This window comes from Phaethon lepturus, unplaced genomic scaffold (genome assembly GCF_000687285.1).
Source record: "Phaethon lepturus isolate BGI_N335 unplaced genomic scaffold, ASM68728v1 scaffold13962, whole genome shotgun sequence".
Classification (NCBI taxonomy): Eukaryota; Metazoa; Chordata; class Aves; order Phaethontiformes; family Phaethontidae; genus Phaethon; species Phaethon lepturus.
Window position 1 is genome coordinate 19,296 of NW_010524170.1, and position 18,731 is coordinate 38,026.

At 41.2% G+C, this 18,731-nt stretch overlaps 1 protein-coding gene across 1 annotated transcript in view; it reads right to left on the reverse strand.

Moving 5' to 3' along the window:
• LOC104617118 (slit homolog 3 protein-like) overlaps positions 1-18,731 on the reverse strand; it is a gene marked incomplete at both ends in the record, with an annotated part of 59,901 nt that overhangs the window by 16,269 nt on the left and 24,901 nt on the right. Inside the window, 2 exons of the mRNA XM_010282353.1 lie at positions 3,751-3,890; positions 10,608-10,705. Of these exons, the coding sequence (XP_010280655.1) occupies positions 3,751-3,890; positions 10,608-10,705 (238 nt within the window). The remainder of the gene's footprint in view (positions 1-3,750; positions 3,891-10,607; positions 10,706-18,731) is intronic.

The following is an 18,731-nucleotide window of genomic DNA, read 5'->3' on the forward strand; positions in this document are numbered from 1 at the left end:
ACTAGTAAAACTAGACAGTCAGAAGATAAAGCAGGAAAACACTAAGGTATGGAAAAAACCAAACCCTGGATACTGCAACTCTGTCAACAGTCAACATTTCCAACACATGCATTTTTAATTTGCATTTCATTTAGGAACGCAAGATTTACTATCATGGTTTAACCATTAGTCAACTAAACCAAGGGGGATCCTAAATATTTCTTACAGAACAACACACATACACGCTCTTGGACCTTCTTCCTCCCTCTGTTCAGACTAGTCTTTGTATTACAACATACATTTATTTCATACATGCAGTGTTTACTGTAATACCATTGCAGTCTTACCAGTATTATGGCATCCGAGCCCGCAAGAGCGATGAGGGATTCAGACTGCCTGCTTCACAGTGCCACCAGAGCCTGCCTCCTCCACAGTCGAGAAAAGGAGGAATCTGCAATAACTGAGCTGGGCATCTACAACCAACAGCCTGAATGCTACTCAAAACATCACGGATTATCAGTACAGAAACATCTAGTCTGATCTCCAGTGTAACACAGACCACTCTTGAATTAACTTGTCTTTTAACTACAGCATCTGCAGAGAAATCCAGTTTGTATCTAGAACCAACAAGTGTTATATAATTACATTGATAAAAATGTTTGATCTGGATTTGTTCAGCCACAAAGGCCAACCAAGGAACCTTTTGAAGAAATTTCTATTCTCCATACAGCTGTTTGTGGGGAAAAAAAGCAAAAAAAACCCCTTGCTCTGTCTGGCTACTCTTTGTTAGACTAACTCATTTGTTAGACCAAATAAGATTTCGCTTGAGATCTTCAAGACCTATTCTGAATCTCCCATTTTTTTTTAATGTTTCACCTCTAATTCTCTTTCTCATCTCTCAGCTTGCTCCTTGAATTCTGAACAATAGAACTAAATATAACATCTGGGCACAACATAAAGAGATATTACCTAATTTTCTGTCCTACTAGCTATACCCTGCCTATGGTATCACTGCCCTTTTAGGCAAAGTACCACATTGAGAGCTCATTGTCCCACAGGCTATTCCACAGAAAAACTGCTTCCCTGCAAAGTACCCTCCATCATCCATATTTTGTTCATATAAATATAGATTAAATCCATACGCTTGGCAACTCTGAAGCACGCACAGTTTGCGAACACAATGTTGAGCGCAGTCAGCACCTGACAGGGAGGCAGGTAGCTCGATAGCAAATTCTGAGCACAGGAATAAAGTATTCCTGACTCCTCCAGTGACCCGCTTGCTTTCTGAAATGCTAGCATTCACTATTCTTAGCATATTCAACACAATATTAAAGTCATCTGCACCTACTTTTTTTTTTTCCCCCCCTGATAGATATTGCCACAGTAGCTTCAGGTAGGGCTTCGGTATAAAAAGGTTTATCTCAAGAGAATATACACAGAGATGCCCTGGATGTCACAGGAGACTTCAGCCAAACTATTTGGTCACTAAATCTCTCTCTTTTCAGGTCAGGCATACAAATCCTCTCATAGTGCTTCTTCATGACTTGCCCATGTGCTTCCATGGCATCTCCTTAGCTGCTGTTCATTCAATCAAGCAACCGCAGATGATGTCCAATTTCTTGTGTTTGGATTCAACTCTTCAAGGACCCTCTAAGAGTGGGTCTTCAACCCTCTAAAACCAGAGCTCAGATTTGCTGGGCTTGTATGTAACTTTTGTTTGGCTGATGGCCTCAGTTCTTTCCAGTCCTTTTATGCTGTTCCCTGCCTTCCCGCTCCGAGAGGGCCAGGTGTACCTCTGAGGGATATTTCAGCCCAGCCAGCTGCACTGCAGTGAGTCCTTCCAGGTGACTGCTCAGGTTTGATGAAATATTCCCCTCCAAACTGGAGGCAAAGCAGGTTAAGGCAATTCTTTTATCACAGTTCACTAAACGTTTCCCATTTTTAACCAACGTGAACTATTGTAACCCTTCAGATTTCTAGTTTAAGCAACACCCCAGTTTTGCAACCTTTTTCACTTATGATTCATATCATATTTTCCAGAAGTATTTCCTGCTCTTCTTCAAAAATTCAGTTTGTTTCAACTGCAGTCAAAGCCATTGCCTGCATTGTTACAGCAAATGCTTATTGTGTGGTATATACAATTGTGTGTATCCCACATTACAAGACTGGGGTCTAGTATTTGACAAACTCCTGTTAATAAGCATGAGCACAGCACAGAATATTCAGGTAGAAGAAAAAAAAAAAGCTGGAAGCTGATTAAAAGTATTTCAAAACTGATTCTGAAGTACGATATCATGAGTTCTCTGGCCCCTATCCAGACTGTCATTTGAGAAGAAATCCCAGTCTAGTTCTTTCCTACCTTTTTTTGTCTGCAAAACCCAAAATAATCTGCAATATGCCTGTGAAAAGGAAAGTGCATTTGCATGCATACTGGATTCAGTTCCTTACCAGATACGTCTTTTCTTGGCTGGGCAAATATATTTCCTCTTGTAAATGTAAGGACTCTGCCTCCTTGTACAGAGTTTTGTTTGAAACCACCCAAGAACAGCTCACATAAATAGTGCACAAGTAAGCACAATGGGCTCAACATCCTATAAGCAAAACTCTTTACTCTGCTAAGCTGAAGTTTTCCAGTTTTTGGCAGAAAGATCATTTTAGAACTCCAATAAATGTACATTCAAGTCATAAGGCTTTTCTCAGCTAAAGATTTACATGGGCCTCCTTCGTATCAGCCACAAAAGTATTTTAAGAGTTTGGAAATTCTAGAAGCTTTCCTCCTGCCTTACTCAGCCACTCAAGCTTGATCCTCATTAAATCCCCTGACATGTAATATATTCCAGTGTACAAGAAGCCCTTCATTACTTCTCCATGCTTAGAAGGTAATAAACCCATTTCAAAGGATGGAAGTAGGAACCATTGCAGGTGTTTCCTTACCACTCCACGCTGAGCCAGGAAGGCCGCGCTACGGCGGTTTGAATGAGTCAACGGTATGCGCCAGTACCGACTTGAGAAAAAGCGTTTTTCGATTCCAGTTAGGAGGGTTTCTGCTCTTGCAGAAGGCTTAGGAAGGCATCTATCTGAAATGCAGGATGGGCGCCGGAGATACTAATCCCATTTCTAACTCAGTTACCAACTTTTGTCACCGTGGACTTAGCAGGTGACTGCACATCTGCCGAGCTGGGCTAAGGGCCGTGAATGCACTCTGAAGACTACAACTGAGCCGACAGTTTCTTACACAGCCTTTGCTTCTCCACTTGTGAAATGGAGATAATGAATTAAAACAGCACATTGTCAGGCTCATTTTATTTAATAAATGCGGACCTCTGAGATCTCAGGTGAAAGCCATGCCCCAAAAGCTATTTTCCTACCATAATTTAAACAGGAACTATTTTTAATTTCCAAGATTCAGAACAGATGTATATCAGACTCAGCTCAGTACCGGGAACATTTCTGAAATACATTTACAGAATGCGTGTGCAGGACTACAAATTTCTCTGACACCTTAAACTTCACTGTTGTTTTTAATGTATTTTACAATGAAGCATCAGTATTTTGACTCAGGAAAGTGGCCATGTTTGTGAGCATGTGTATTGCAATATTGGGAGCACTAACATTTTTCCAGTAAGACATCCAGGTTGCTTTAAAATGGGGCTAGATTCTTGGATAATTATGCACTCATGGACAAAGTAAACGTGCATTTGGACCCTTCCCTTTAGGCACTGAAGAGACTCCAAGGATTCCTGTTTTTCTTTGGTCGTGGCCCTTTCTTACCTGTGTAATTAGGAGGGCAGAGACAGACGTAGTTGTTGATCCCATCCACGCATGTAGAGTTATTCTCACAGTCGTTATCTTCGCAGTCATCTGGGTTTATTTCACACCTCTCCCCCTCATACCCAAGGATGCAAGAACAGCTTTGGAGAAAGAAATTAATAAAAGTTAGCATGGATCTGAAGGGGCAGGAGGTTTGAGGTATAAAACTGAAAATAAAACATGTCAACATGAGTTGCTGGAGGGAAATACACTGCTGTTGTGAAGTACCGGACACTTCAACGCTACGTGTTTGGTGAAGGACGCAGTCTGATGGTTATGGGGTCATGTCATTGTTTACATGAGACATAAAAGCATCAGCAGGAGACAGCCTCTGTTCTGCTTCCCTTTGCTTGCTTTGTTGATAACCCTAGCCCTGAATTGAGGTAAGGAACTCCAGGGCAGGAGACTAGACACTCATCACAACATTCAATATTCAAATCCTTGGCTTCTCTGTTAATTATTTTGCGAGTATGTGGATACTTGCCTACTGAGGACTGCACAATCATGAGGGCAACTTGGCAGCTTTTAGGCAGCTCTTCTTTAAAGAACAACAGCTTGAATTGAGTTTACAGGCATGAACATTTTCTTCTCATTACCACTTTGTCACTTGTCCAAACAAGAAATGTTTGGGAATGATTGCTTTTACAAGTGCAGTAAGGTTTCAGTACTTCTACAGCTCCTCCAACATCTATTTGTAGAAGAGCTGACGATGTCTAGATAATTCAACTAAAACACAAACAAACAATGGCAGAGCTAGGAATGGTTCTGTGAGGATGTGGACACTACTGAAGAATAATTGCACTAAATATTTTATCTCACAAGACTGTGATGTGTGGTCCCTAGAGGGAGTGTAAGAAACTAAGTGGTTGAAGAATGACTTTAATTTTTTTTCAATCTCAGTTTTCTCTCTTGAAGTTACGGTTGCTAAGAGAACCTTTATATTTTAAACTAGCTGTAAGTGATGAAGAGGTGGAGGCCACAGTTTCCTAAAGGAGAGTCTAAAAACATGTGTTAAGTGCTCCAGTCATTTCAGTGCCTTCTAAGAAGCCAGCAATGAGATCTGAAGTGTTTGAACAGTATTGCTGTTCACTAGTCACAGAAAGCGTGTGTGTGGAAGGGAAGTCGTGTTGTTTCGAGTTCCAGTCCAAACTACACATTCACTCAGCTGTTCATTTCCTTTCCCATGCAAGTTCTGGTGGCAACAAAGGAACTGAACCAATGTAAAGCACTACTGATTGATGAGGATGAAAACCAGAAAGCACCAGAGCAGTCACACTAATTGCCATCCACTGCTTCCTGAAACCAGGAGAATTTCCAGTGCAGAGATAGCTGCAGGCTGCTTTGTTTCAGCTCAGATGGACAAAGTGGACGTGGGGTGGTTATCCTGCTGCATGTAGGTGTCACGGGGCTGAGATGGGGAGTGCCCTGGAGAAAGAGGAGATCTTCAGAATCTGTGAAGAAAACTGCAGCACTTTTGGGCTGGTTGCTCCCAGCATGACATTTGCTTCTCATGCTTCTGGGTGCCACAGGCTGAGCAGCGTGCAGGGACTCCCAAGGGAGGGATGGCACAGAGCATCCACCTTCAGTATGCCCTAGGTCAGATCCTGAGGATAAAGTTAGATTTTCATGACATGGGCAACTTCAGAAGCTAAGGGAACAGCAAAGAGGAAGAAAAAAGGGTAGGGAATGTGTCTCGAGCCACCACAACAGTAAAATCTTCTAGATGGGTACAGAATGGGCATATAGATCACATGCCAACAGCCATCTTCATTTGTTTCTGCAGGGACCATTCACAGGTCGTGAGAGTCAGAAAACCTTCACCATGAATAACCAAAACCAAACCGCTCAAATAAATCCAATTTAGGACACAATAAATCAATAAGAAATATTTTCTTTTCCTGTCTCAAGCTCATTATTGCTAATAAAATCTGTCCTCTTGCTGACCCTGCAATGATCCAGAGGATCACAGGAGGCAGATAAGAAAGAAGAGCTGGCACACCATCTTTTGTGGCAATGCAAGTGTCAGGGAGGGGGTTAAAGACATCTAATTAAATACAGTGGCACATTCATCATGTCTCCCTTTTCGATTACAAACCCCCATTTTCAGGGGTTTATAACTCAGCCATAAAAATATGCTCCAGGCTGCAACTCGGCATCCAAGGTCTCAGTTTGGGAGCACAAATTTTTCTCTCCATTTAAAGAAAAGCAACAAGAGTGGCTTTGTGCTGGTTATTTTTATGTGAATATAACACCATTTTCCTTCCACAAAAGGACTGGGACAGCTTGGATGTATGCAATTAAAAATGACATTATTAAATACTATCACAGTAATGGTTCAACTCAGTAGAGTTACCATGAGTAACAATACATATGGGATTGTTAATATACAATTGCTCAGTATTAGGACACATTCCATCCTGAAGGGAATGTCAGCATAATTGATGACATTTGGCTACTGGTCCCTATGTATTATAGGGAGCCTTTACATTATTGCTTACGTATGAGTCTTTATTTTGATTTGCGTTCAAATGTGCCAAATATGAGGACCAAAATTAAATGATAAAACATACAATTTGGGACCTGGATTGAACCATATGGTGAAAGAGTTGCAGTTTGGGACTGTTTGTATGTATTTTCCCAGAAAAAGCTTAGAAGAAAAATGAAGTCTGCAGAGTGACTGGAAGGTCATCAAACTTGGGCTCCAGCTGACCAAGAGAGAAAATTAATTCCAGAGACAACGATGAAAACGTTGTACTGACTAAATAGTGAAGCATTTAGTGAGACAGCATTTCATTTGGAACTTGGAAACAAAGGAGCCATGCAGGAAAGAACTATTTTCTAAGACGCTGTAATTGCATAAAGGTCCAAATTCCCTATTCCTCCAGTTCAGGGACTTTCTGTTAGTGTTGTGCTTTCCTTAAAAATAAAGAACTTAATAAAACTCCAAACCATCATTAGCCTCATGAAGGTGCAAGGGAACACAGAACTTAATGACAACATTTTGTGGGTAAACTTTTGGAGCTGAAGCATACTGACAATCTTGTAAGTTTACTATATTCAAAATTATTTTTTCTTCCCAAACTCTAATGGAACACTTCAGCATCTGTTTATTAACATAGGCATACATACAGTGTATCACGTTTCAAAAAAAAAAATCAACTTTTAAATAGAGATGGTAAATTCTTTCAGGAGTATTACAGTTTCTTGGTAAAGTAGGTTTTTACATCCACATCCCAGTGGAGTAGCCTGCAAGTCTGAAAGTGCAACATTTTTCCTTGAACTAGGCAGAATTAACACTAGGGAGTTAATGAGTTCCAGGATTTTACATTTATGAGGGAACTTAAAGTTTGTGGAAAATGCTAAAGAAAACGCTCCGGAAAATGGAGGGGGTTTTATACGGGGAAAAGTTAAAATAACCCAGAGACTCTGTTTCCCAACACCGTAGGTTATCAAGGATCAGCTGGTTGCCTGTGGCTAACTGAAGCAGAGCTGACAGCTCTGCCGCCTCTGTCAAAGCCTCACTTACAGGCACGCTAAACGACCAGGACATGTCTGATTGACCACCTTAATTTATCCGTCTCAATAAGCACCTGTTTTGGCAACCTTTTGTCAAAGACGACATAGATTAGATTAGATTAGAATGTTCAAAGGGAGGAAGAGCTTAATGTTTCTAATCCCCTAAACCACACGATGCCACTTAACTATTCTTTAGTACAGAAGTTGTCCCTACCTGAAAAAAACAGAACGTGAAAATTACTCAGAATTGAAAGGGTGCAAGAATAAAAGATGCCCAGAAGGACTGAAGAACTCCAGCTGAACCTCTGCCCTTCGGCTGCCCCACCAGGACCTGCTATTACAACAAATCTGAGCGGCTCAGTCCCCCGCGGCTGCGAGCCCTTGCGGGTACCAGGCACAGCGGGCGAGTCAGGCTGGAATCTCAGTCATAACTATGAATTTCCTGTCTTTGCCTGGGGAACATCACCACCTCAGCATTATTTAAAAGGTAATTTTCTTGTCTAAGGCTACAGAAACTTGAGAGTTAAACTGCTTGGCATTTCATAGGGAGAGAGCTTTGGCTTAAGTTTCCTTTTTACAAGAGTAAAGATTTGACAAGTTTGGCAGCAGAGCTTGTGTATGAATATATTTCCCTAGGGAAGAGAAAATACAGAAGATATAATTTCTTTTACAGGCCACACAACAGAAAAATCCAAGGAGGCCTCTCTTGAAAATGTTTTTGACATCCACTTCCTCACAGCATATAATCTAAGGCAACGTTTTCCCATCTTGATGAACATAGTTTATATGCACGTAACTCTTACTGCTGCCATCCACTGGAGAGGAGATTTCCCACCAAAAAAAACCCCCAAACCAACCAAATCCAATCTCAAAAAGTTTCTTTATCTTCCCCTTACTGACTGTTCCATCCCCACACCACATTTCTCTAAGACGTGCTAAGGCCCCACGCTCTCGTGACACAGAGCAGCTAGGGCTACGGACTGACTGCATTAAAAAATATGGAGAGAAAACAGAACAATGCAGAAGCTGAACATTCAGTTTTATGAAGCAAGATCTTGACGAGATATGGTTTTATGTGTTTTTTATTAGACCAACTTGAAACTATATAAATAACTACAAAAGCAGAAATCTTCCCTAAAAAGCCTCAAATGTTGTTAAGCAACAAAACCACCCTTGCAGTTTTTTAACGGATCATTTGGAACTGAAGCAAAGCCTCTGAAATTGTAAAATCCTTCACGAGAAAAATTCAGAAGTAGCTTTCATTTCAGGTCATTCAAAACTTTTTACTTTCTACCACAGAACAAAACTAAAATGCTAAAGAAAAACACCATCCAAAATATAAGCTAAAGCCTTTCATTCCAGTATTGTGGATATTATAAAATATTTTACTAGCATTTTTAATATCAGCTAGATTTTTGAGAAATTAGTACTGAGTGACAGAAAACAGATATTCTAATATGGTACAGTTTTGCTCTGGCACAAGCTGGAAAAAGCTACGTAAACAGTGTTATATGAGGGTGACCAGAAGGCAACCCAAGCCGAAGACCACCCGACCTTTATGTCTCTCAAGCAGAAACTGAACCTGAACTTCTACTCAGCAAATTGCTGGGTCTCTCAAATCTGAATTAAGAAGAGGTATATCAGAGCACAAGTGTGGAGCAGCGGTTTCACCAAAATCTAGAGGGTCCTGTCAAGCAGCATGACCATTTGGACGTGCTGTGATCTGCAGAGCCTCCTCATCCTCTCCCACCACCACGCACCAGGAGATGCTCTCTTCTGCTCTGCTGAGGGCCTCAGAGGTGCTCAAGCCGAGCTCTAAACTGCCCCTCATGGAGACGTGGCCACGTGTTTCACTCCTGCTCTCCCACGCTGGAAAGCCTCAGGTTATTTGTAACAGAGCCTGACAGCGTCCCTTCATCCCCATCAACCTGCGCTGTTCCGCTGAAGTACCATCACCGCCCTCCCGTGCCCAGCACGCGCTGGACCGGTTCCTGTAAGGGGCAGTTCTCGAGGGTGGGCAGACACAGAGACAGAGGGAAGCTCTGCTTCCCCACTCGTCCCACCCGCAGGTCAAAAAGGAAGCTCTTCTGTGCCTCATTCCCACATGAAGGATTTGGGGAGTCAAAAAGAAGCCACGATGCTTTGCTGGAAATATAAAAGGCACCTTAGCATTGGTAGGGGAACGGGGGGGTGGGTGCTGTGCCCCTACTGCACCTAAAGTCCTGTCAGTCACCCAGACTTTCACCCGGCCCTTTCTATTTTGAAAAAAATCCTATTTTCTGACATAAAATGACATGGGTTTGCTGACTTGGTTAACAAACAGTTAACCTCAGTTGGAAAAATCTTAATCACAGCTGAAACCAAACTGGAATCAAGCTGCAAAAATGTACTGGTTCAACTCCTTGCTTACACCATCTATAAACCTTGCAATTCCGTGTCTCCCTCCCGCTGTCACTGACAGGAAGCTATACATAGGCGAAGACAAAGCAGCAGCCTCAGTAATGTATAAAACCTTTTAGAAGTGAGGCTTTCATATATGTAATTGAAACAACAGCATGGTGTACTTTTGTGCGTATTTTGTGCAAGAAATAGCACAAATACTGAGGATCAAATCTATGAAAATTTCAGCAACTCTTTACTAAAAAAAAAAAAAAAAAAAAAGTCTATCAAGTTTAATGACAACTAGTGGCCAAAGCCTGAAACTTGTATTTTCTTAGCTGTAAAGTAGTGCCTATAGCAGCACAAATCTTCGGGTTACGTCACGAAAATTTCCGGACTTCTCTTGGAATATCCCCACCTATGCTACATCTTTCTTATACGGGAAAACAGAAATCCGTAATGTCCAGCTGTAAAGGTTATTCTCTCGCAGGCATGATGCCCAAGATGTGGCAATCTCTCCATGTTTTTTAATTGTTTCTTTAAAGCCTGTTTGTCTACAAGATTCTTCAGTACGAAAACATTTTGCATCTGGTTGTCAAGCAACAGATGCTTACCCTCCAAATACAAAAAAGAGTATATGTGAGTTTGAAATGCCCCAAGGAAAATTAGCATACAGATAACACAATGCAGATCAGGGAGACTGCTCAAAATAGCTCTTAAAAGTATATTCCATTATGAGAAAATAAGGAGGCCTTTTTCAGAGGAAACAATATGTCACCAATGAAACCAGACTAATTTTTTTTTTGTATGGCAGATAGAACTGTCACATGCAGCAGCTTTTATAAAGTAGCCAGTAGAGTTCATTAGTGCAAAGTGGAAACACAATTTTATAATCTCATTTTGAATGAACTTTGTGTTACTACCTGAATCCATCTTTATTTGCCTCGGTGAGGTGGCAGGTCCCTCCATTCTGACATGGGTTTTGAATGCAAGAATTAATGGGCACACTGCAGTCTCGACCCTATTTGGGAAAATTCAAAAGAAACAAGGTTAGTAAGACTCATGTCATCTGAATCAATATCTGTGGTCTTCAGACCCATCACATCACCTAACGTTCTTAATCGATGGACAGATATATTCATCACTCAAATGAGAATTTGGGTAGGGCAACTGTTCGGACCAATGGGACTGGTATGTATCTTGGTATCATTTTCAGTTTCAAGACTTTAGTTAACACTTTCATTTGACTGTTTTAAGGAAACAGCTGGTTCCATCATTACTCTAACACACTTTAATCTCTAATGTTAGTTACAACGAAAAGAATTAATCGTGACCAAAGGTAAGCAGAAGGTCACACACAGTCACCACAAGACCACATAGAGTCAGCATTCATTCAACTGCGTTTACCAAGTGCTCAGTTCAACACTGCAACACTACACCATACTCATTACTACGCATTGTCAAAACCCAAAGGGGCAAATTCATTTTTGTCGTGGGAGCTGAATTTGAATTTCTCTACAGAATACGCTGAACCCCGTTTGAGATATCATGACTGAATTTGTTCCCTTCTTAAAGATTGCCCTAAAATATACATCAGTTCCAACTGAACTTCACCAGCTTGCACAACCTCCACTGTTACCAACTGACTTTTTATCGGCTCTTCAAGACACAGACATATTTCTCTGATCATTATATTCTGCTGATTAGAACGAGCTATTTGTAAAATTGGCAAATACAAAGAGTTTGGTCTTGCTTTTCAGTTACTCACACAGTAAGGTGGAATAAAGACACCTGAAAGCCTCAATACACAAGGGATCTGTGAAATCACTAGACGTTCAAGAGATCTCTCTACTCTTCCTAATGAAGATCCTGTTAGCAGTGGCCCTCTGCCAGCTCATCTACTGGAAAGGTGACACATGACTGCAATCAAGATGAGAAAAATATCTCAGGAGATATATTAATTCAGTCAAGGTTGCTGGGGGTTTTTTTTGCCTTGGTTTAAAACTCATTATTTACATTGTCCGTTAGAGGAGTAACAATGGTCTATCTATTTGTAAGTCTCTAAACAAAGAAGGCAGATGCCAGCCCGTGACATCAGTTCTTAACAGCTGTTAACTCTTGTGTATTAGTATGGGACACTACCCTGCCGCTGCCAACTTTCCTTGCTGCCAACACTCATCAGAAGTCATTCCTTTCTCCTTTCTCCACCAAATTTGCAACAGCTTCTGACCCTTTTCAGACTTTACATACCTGGTGTGATGTACTGAAGTAGGGGACACTCCAATAGCTTCCATAGTCTCATTTTTTTTACGATGGCTGTGTTGTCAAAATGAAGCATCTTGATGCACATCACGGCATCAACTGCTAGTTGTTTTTCCACCTAGCTTTGAGACTTCGTTGTTCTCACTTAAGATATACTATCACATTAGAATTAAGAATGGACTTTGAGAAACCTAACACTGTACTTGGCAGATACCTAACAATGATCTGCTGGCCTCAGGATGAATACAGTGGGATTAGAAAAGGCATAGTAAAGGACGACTAAAACGTTCGAGGAGATGGAGCAATTACTTTAAAAGAGGATACTATAAAGACTGATATGACTGAGACTTACAAAATCATGGAGGTGGTGAATGCAGAATTTGTCACACCCTAATTCCCTCAGCGGTAGAGGGACACTTACTGATGTTAGTTTAATACAGATGAAAGAAAATACTTCTATAGTATGAGCTTCTGGGATGTTTTTGCCACAAGAGGTTGTGAAGTCACATAGTATAAAAGCCGTTAGACAAATTCATGGACAATAGATCCAAACCAGATATGAAAGGCAATAGGCAGCCATCAGGATCCCTAGCTGGATGATGGTAGGTGCTGGGAGAACTGGAGAGGAGTGGTGGCCAGACTTGTGTCTCTCCTCAAACGGTAAAGATTCGTTGCTGCAGTAAATACACTACATTTACTACCCGTTATGGCATTTCTTTTGTTCTTACGTCAAAGTTGTTTGAAAGGCTTTTCTCAACAAAAAAACCCCATTCCCTACCTTTTTTTCAAAAGAACCTAGCTGCTTCCTGAACCAAGCTTACATGGTTTTGTGCATCGTAAGGGAACAGATCTTTAAGGAATACTACACCAGGATGGGTTAGATCAGTTTGTCTGTGGCCGCATGTCTGTTTGGAAAATGTCATTCTTGAGCAAAGAACAAATAGGCTGGTAACACCTTTCTAACCCTTGTTCATCATTGACCACCTCTCTCACATCCTACGTTGATCAGAAGTTCATGCTCAGCTCTTGACTGGTGTGCCCATTTCCAGCAATGTGCCCAGTGCAGAGGTGGCAAGCCAGCAGGACAGGAACTGTGCTGGTTCTGTGACAGCTCAAGCTTTAAGTACTACATAAATAACAGCAGCAATCTTAATTTGTCTCTGGAGTGCTCATCTTGAAGTTGGTGCAGCCTCAATTAAGCCTAATCAAGGCATTAAACAAACAAAACCAGCCCACAAGTGTGAACTTTTGGAGAATTTCGTTTGGAACACCTCTAAGATCAGAGAGTTAATGGGACACCTCTCCCGTGAGGACAGGCTGAGAGAGCTTGGGGTGTTCAGCCCAGACAAGAGAAGCCTCCGGGGAGACCTTATTGCAGCCTGCCAGGACTTAAAGGGGGCTTAGAAGAAAGATGGGGACAGACTTTTTAGCAGGGCCTGTAGCGACAGGACAAGGGGTAACGGTTTTAAACTAAAAGGGGGCAGATTTTGACTGGATAGAAGGAAGAAATTTTTCATGATGAAGGTGTCGAAACACCAGCACAGTTTGCCCAGAGAGGTGGGAGATGCCCCATCCCTGGACACATTCAAGGCCAGGTTGGTCGGGGCTCTGAGCAACCTGCTCTAGTTGAAGATGTCCCTGCTCACTGCAGGGGGGTTGGACTAGATGGCCTTTAGAGGTCCCTTCCAACCCAAAGATTCTATGATTTAATCTGGTCTCTCTACTCATGGCGCTAGGCTCTCCCGTTCACACGGCATACAGTTCAGTCCTCCAAACACTACGGAAATCTTTAGTATTTTGTCGGGTAGGGCAATACTGCCTTCGTACTGTGAGAACTCAGACACCCAGTAAGTACACTTTGCTTACACAACACCGCAGAGAAGCTTTGTCCCCGAAATGGTGTTTCTTGAGGCTCCATCCCTCGCATTCCCCAGAGAGAGGAGAAGCAGCTTTGCTTTTTAAAATCTGTGCAAATACAAGGAAACAGGGACAACCTTTTCCTGGGCTGAATCAGAAGCAAAACACTTCCAAAGAACAACAGAAAGACCTGGCCAACCCCCTGCCTCACTGTGAGTTCATTCCCCGACACAGCAGTGCAGGCGGCGTGCGAAGACCTCACCCAAGACCTGGCAGAGAGGGTTGCTGCTTCATCCATGCTGCATTTGCCAAACAGCCTGCTCTTCTCCATTTGAGATCCCGAGCCCCCACGTGTCTCAGGGAAGAATTAGGAAAGCGCCGAGGGAAGCTCATGCAGGTTTTATTTGGGCACCATGTGGTCTGCAGCGCTTCACGGATGCGAGCCGCGCAGCATTAACACTAATCCGCTGCCGCCCTCCTGCAACATTGCCTGTGTTTCGTCCATCTGTGTTGTGAATCCTGTGTGTTTACCACCTTATCCTAGTGAGGCTGGAAGATGCCATTTTTTATATTTCTAAGATCACAAATACTTTTGCGGCGTCCCTGAAGAATTGACTGTTGTATAGATACTTCACTAACATCAGTTACTTCTGTTTCATATGAGCTCTTCACCTCCGTATAACTAAAATACCAAACCCTCTGCAGCTAAGCATAGCAAGAAGCAAAGCAAGAAACCACAGCTCCTGTTTTTCCGAAGGTTTTTGTCACAGCTGAACACCGTGTAAAACAGTCCCATCACTTCTACTGTAATTACTCAGATTATTTTGAACGTTCTTGTAAAAATTTAATAAAGATAAATGTAAAAATGAGAGCAAGGCATTTTCAGTCTCTCTCGTTGGCACATGAAATTTCTCATGACTTAGACTCGGCTCCCATTTCTGTACTGAACGTGGCTGAATTATTGGCTTCTTGGGCCTCAGGCACCATGGAAACTAATTAGTATGTGCTGCTGAATCAGACTTAATTACAACACTAAGTTGCTATGTGGCTTTAGGAAAATAAAAGCCTCTCTGACTCAGTTTACTCATTGTAATAAATGGGCAAACAGCACTTAATCCTTCTCTGAGGATTATCTTCTCTTGAGTTGACTTTATCAATAGCACATTGAGAGCCGACAAAATAAGTACAATTTCTCTAACAGAAAAGACTAGGAAACAAAGAATTCTGAGAGAAGCTGCAGAAAATATTGGTACTGATAAATCTACAGCAAAGCAAGGCCATTTTATTTCTGTATAAGACTGTCATAACCCAGAAGAGCCTAAAGACATTCTAGAAGCATCTTTCAAATGAATAATGCAATTCTCTAGTCTCAATTTACAGCAAGACTGTTCTTACTGGAGAAATGGAATCGCTGTCAAGCATCACTAAAATCAATTTATCTGTGAGTTGGGAAAAACTCTTTGAATTACACTACCTGGAAAAAACTATTGTTACAAAGGAGAATATTGTATATTTGCCTCAAGACTAAAGAGACTTTTAATGAAGTCCGAATCAGAAAAAGAGGTGCAGACTTTGTTTCAAGGACAGGCAAGAAGATATGACTGTCTCAGCAATCCACAGAAAGAGGATGAAGGTCCCTCTGTGTGCAATATTTTATTTCTAGAGCTTTTTTAAGCTGCAATAGATTTTTGTCTAGTCTAGGAAAGCATCAGATCCAAAATACTTTTATATAATTTCTCTCATTTTCTGTAGGAGAGGAAAGGATTAGGTGTTGAAACATAAAATTTCTGCAACTAATCAGAAGACATATATGTTCAGCGTCCAGCTGCCTTTCTAAATCTGAAATACCTCAGCTGGTCCAGATTTTATCTGAGCTGCTCCAGCTCCCTATTTCAGTGAATGAGAACAGAAACTCTCCAGCATACTTAGAAAGTGTCAGTTCTTCATTTCATACTCAACAGTAATTAGCAGTACGGGGCATTAGTGTATATACAAGCTGTTCCTCAGTACTGCTGTGCCAAATTCTAGGCTTTACAAGTCTCCAATACTGGAAAACATTACATCATGATTAGTAAGCCACCCAAGAACAAGTAGCAAAAACTAATAAGGATCTCAGGAAGAAGAACAAAGGATAATACGATAAAAAAAGCACTCATTTGCTTTGACACGGTTTCAACTGCTGCGACGATTTTTTTTTTTTAATTAATTTTCACAAATTAGTATTGTCTATGGAGACTGAAAGCTTCATTCAAGATCACATGGCAGAGATTTGACCTCCGTCCATTTTATTGTGATCCTTCCCCCGTTTCTAACAGCAGCGGGCACGGTTAAGAGGCGGCAGCGTGGGGTACGCCACTGGCACAAGGCAGAAACCTCCTGGCGTGTAAAACTATCGTTGCTGACTGCAGCAGAAACACGACCCAGGCAGTGATGAAGACACCTACAGATGGGCAGAAGTCTATCCACCTTCAATGGTTTGTGAATAGGGAGACCTCCTTCTAGCTAATTACAGCCTTGTTCGACAACGACAATGTTTTAAAGCATGCTGGAAAAATGAGCTATACAAAAGAAACACCAAAGTTTGAGTTGTTAACAATATGCAATGTGTTCATAATAAAATTTATTTAGATGGTATATGTGGAGAACAGATGGTAGCGTTCATGTGTTTAGTAAAAATACTAGACGAAGACAAATATAGATAGAGAATAGAATCTCTATCTCTATAGAGATATAGATAGAGAATTTAAATTAAGAACTGGGAAGTTTTCATAACCAACTTACTTCTCAAGCTCTAAATACAGCTAAAGCTTTTAGGGAAATCAGACAAAATTACCAGCTACAAAGATAGTGTATTGCAAACCTAGTCCTGTACATTCCTAATAGTGGAAGTAATGCATCCACATCCAACTCTCAGCCTCACAAACATTAATACACGTGTGCTATGGGTGTCCTGGTCAGAAGTTAATAAGCAATTATTACATTAAGGGAAAAGGCTAAATAAATCTTCCACTTCATGATAGGCTTGAAGGAAAATCCACAGAAAGATAAACGGAGAAGTACACTCTGTCCTATGAGTCTGTCTTCAGGAATGCTTTTCAAACTTACAAGTATCTGCCAGCTTTAAAATTTCAACCTCCTGAAGTTGTGAAATTAAGAAAGAAATGGACACTTACAGGCACCATGCTTTGCTCTGCCGCCACAGAACTTGGGAAATACTTTACTAAAGATAGTTTTCTGGACAATTCTGATGTATGCTGATTGCGTGAGTGTTAAAACTACATCTGCATGTGCCACTGGGACTCGTTCGTACAGTCAGACCTGCCAAGGTCGAACAGCAGAGTGAAGGGCTGAATGTGGTGTGTAAGCGAGTCACGATTCCCGATGCTTCGTACAGGAGGATGAGATGAGATGAGACGGGATGAGAGGAGAGGGGGAAGAACATCCAGGAATAATAGAAGACACAGACACTCAGAACAGAAAGAGAATTCAGTTTGAACTCTTGAATGCATTTTTTTACTTGACTTTTGTTTCTTTCATGCTTAGTAAAGTGAGAACTATGATCAAAGGTTTTCTTGTAGTTACGGCATACAGCTATCCAATAAGGCATAAACGGATGCTATTGCCTTTTACCTAATGGCATCTTTACCAGTGTCTTCTTTCACCATTTGAAACCTTTATGCCTCTGTCATGAACAGGCAAAATTGGAGAGTAAATTTAAATATTCCCAGGGCAGGAAGGGGTGAGATGTCTCACAAACAGTTTTATCACATAAACCTCAATTCCACCAGAAAATTAATCCAGGAAATGAGAATGAGGTACTCATCAGTTTCCCTGTAATAAATACGTTTAGCAGCCATAAATACAAAGGAGAAACAAGAAGAATTTTGTGTAACTGACCAAGGAAACACAATGCCATGAATTCAGCTACACAGCCAATACACCCAGTTACGAGTTTGCTAGGAAAAATTTTCTCAAGTTCTATTCACGATTGTGTATTTCAGAGCCTTTCATTGCAAAGAAACCCAGTATCTGCTGCAATGAGACCGTGAAAAGGAAAAGTTTCATGTGTACTGCAAATCTTAGAGCAAGTTACGAAAATTAGCACGCCATCTTATGCTAACTGCAGCACGAAGGACTTGATGGAGACCTCAGCGACCACTGCAAACACAGCTACTCAGCTTCGTGCAGGGAATATTTAGTTATCAAATAATTAGAGATGCTGCAAATCGAGTGAAGAAAGAAACTAACTTTAAAATATAAACTTAGTCTAAATTCTTTTGCAGGAAGTGCTAAAAAATACAGCATTGGGAATTACTCTACTATTATTTTACCAAGGGAACCATTTGAAACTGAGTTCCTAATTGATTGCACTGACAGAACGATACACGTAGACAGCTTACACACTGGTATCGATATATAGTAGTCTGAAGCACTTCAGTAGATCCAGGTAATACTGGTTCCTTGTTTATGCTCTTTCTGGCCATGGACAAAATGGCTAAGCCTCAATCCGGAAAAGATGTAGATGACGCTCATTGGCAAGGTCAAACAACTACAAGAGCTGGCAGGGTGTATGTTAGATCCATCTGCTTAGGCATATATACAAATTATTTGGCAAGGCATGGACAATATCACAGTAATTTTGGATCAGATTGCTTTTTGATTGCCAGGTGGAAGTGGAACGATTCTGATCATCTGTTGTTCACAAAAATGCTGTGACTCCTCCTTCTCAACGCAGACCTAGCTACAGACATCCACGCCTTGGATGCCTCTAGCTTAGGGTACTCACAGTGGTGATGAATTAACTATTTCTCTTTAGTCATCTGTCCCAACGGGGTAATAAAAATGTACTTTCTGAGGATTGCTGTTTACAAGCCAATTAATTTAACGTGAAAAAGTAATTAATTCCATCCATTTCTAGTTTTGAAAAA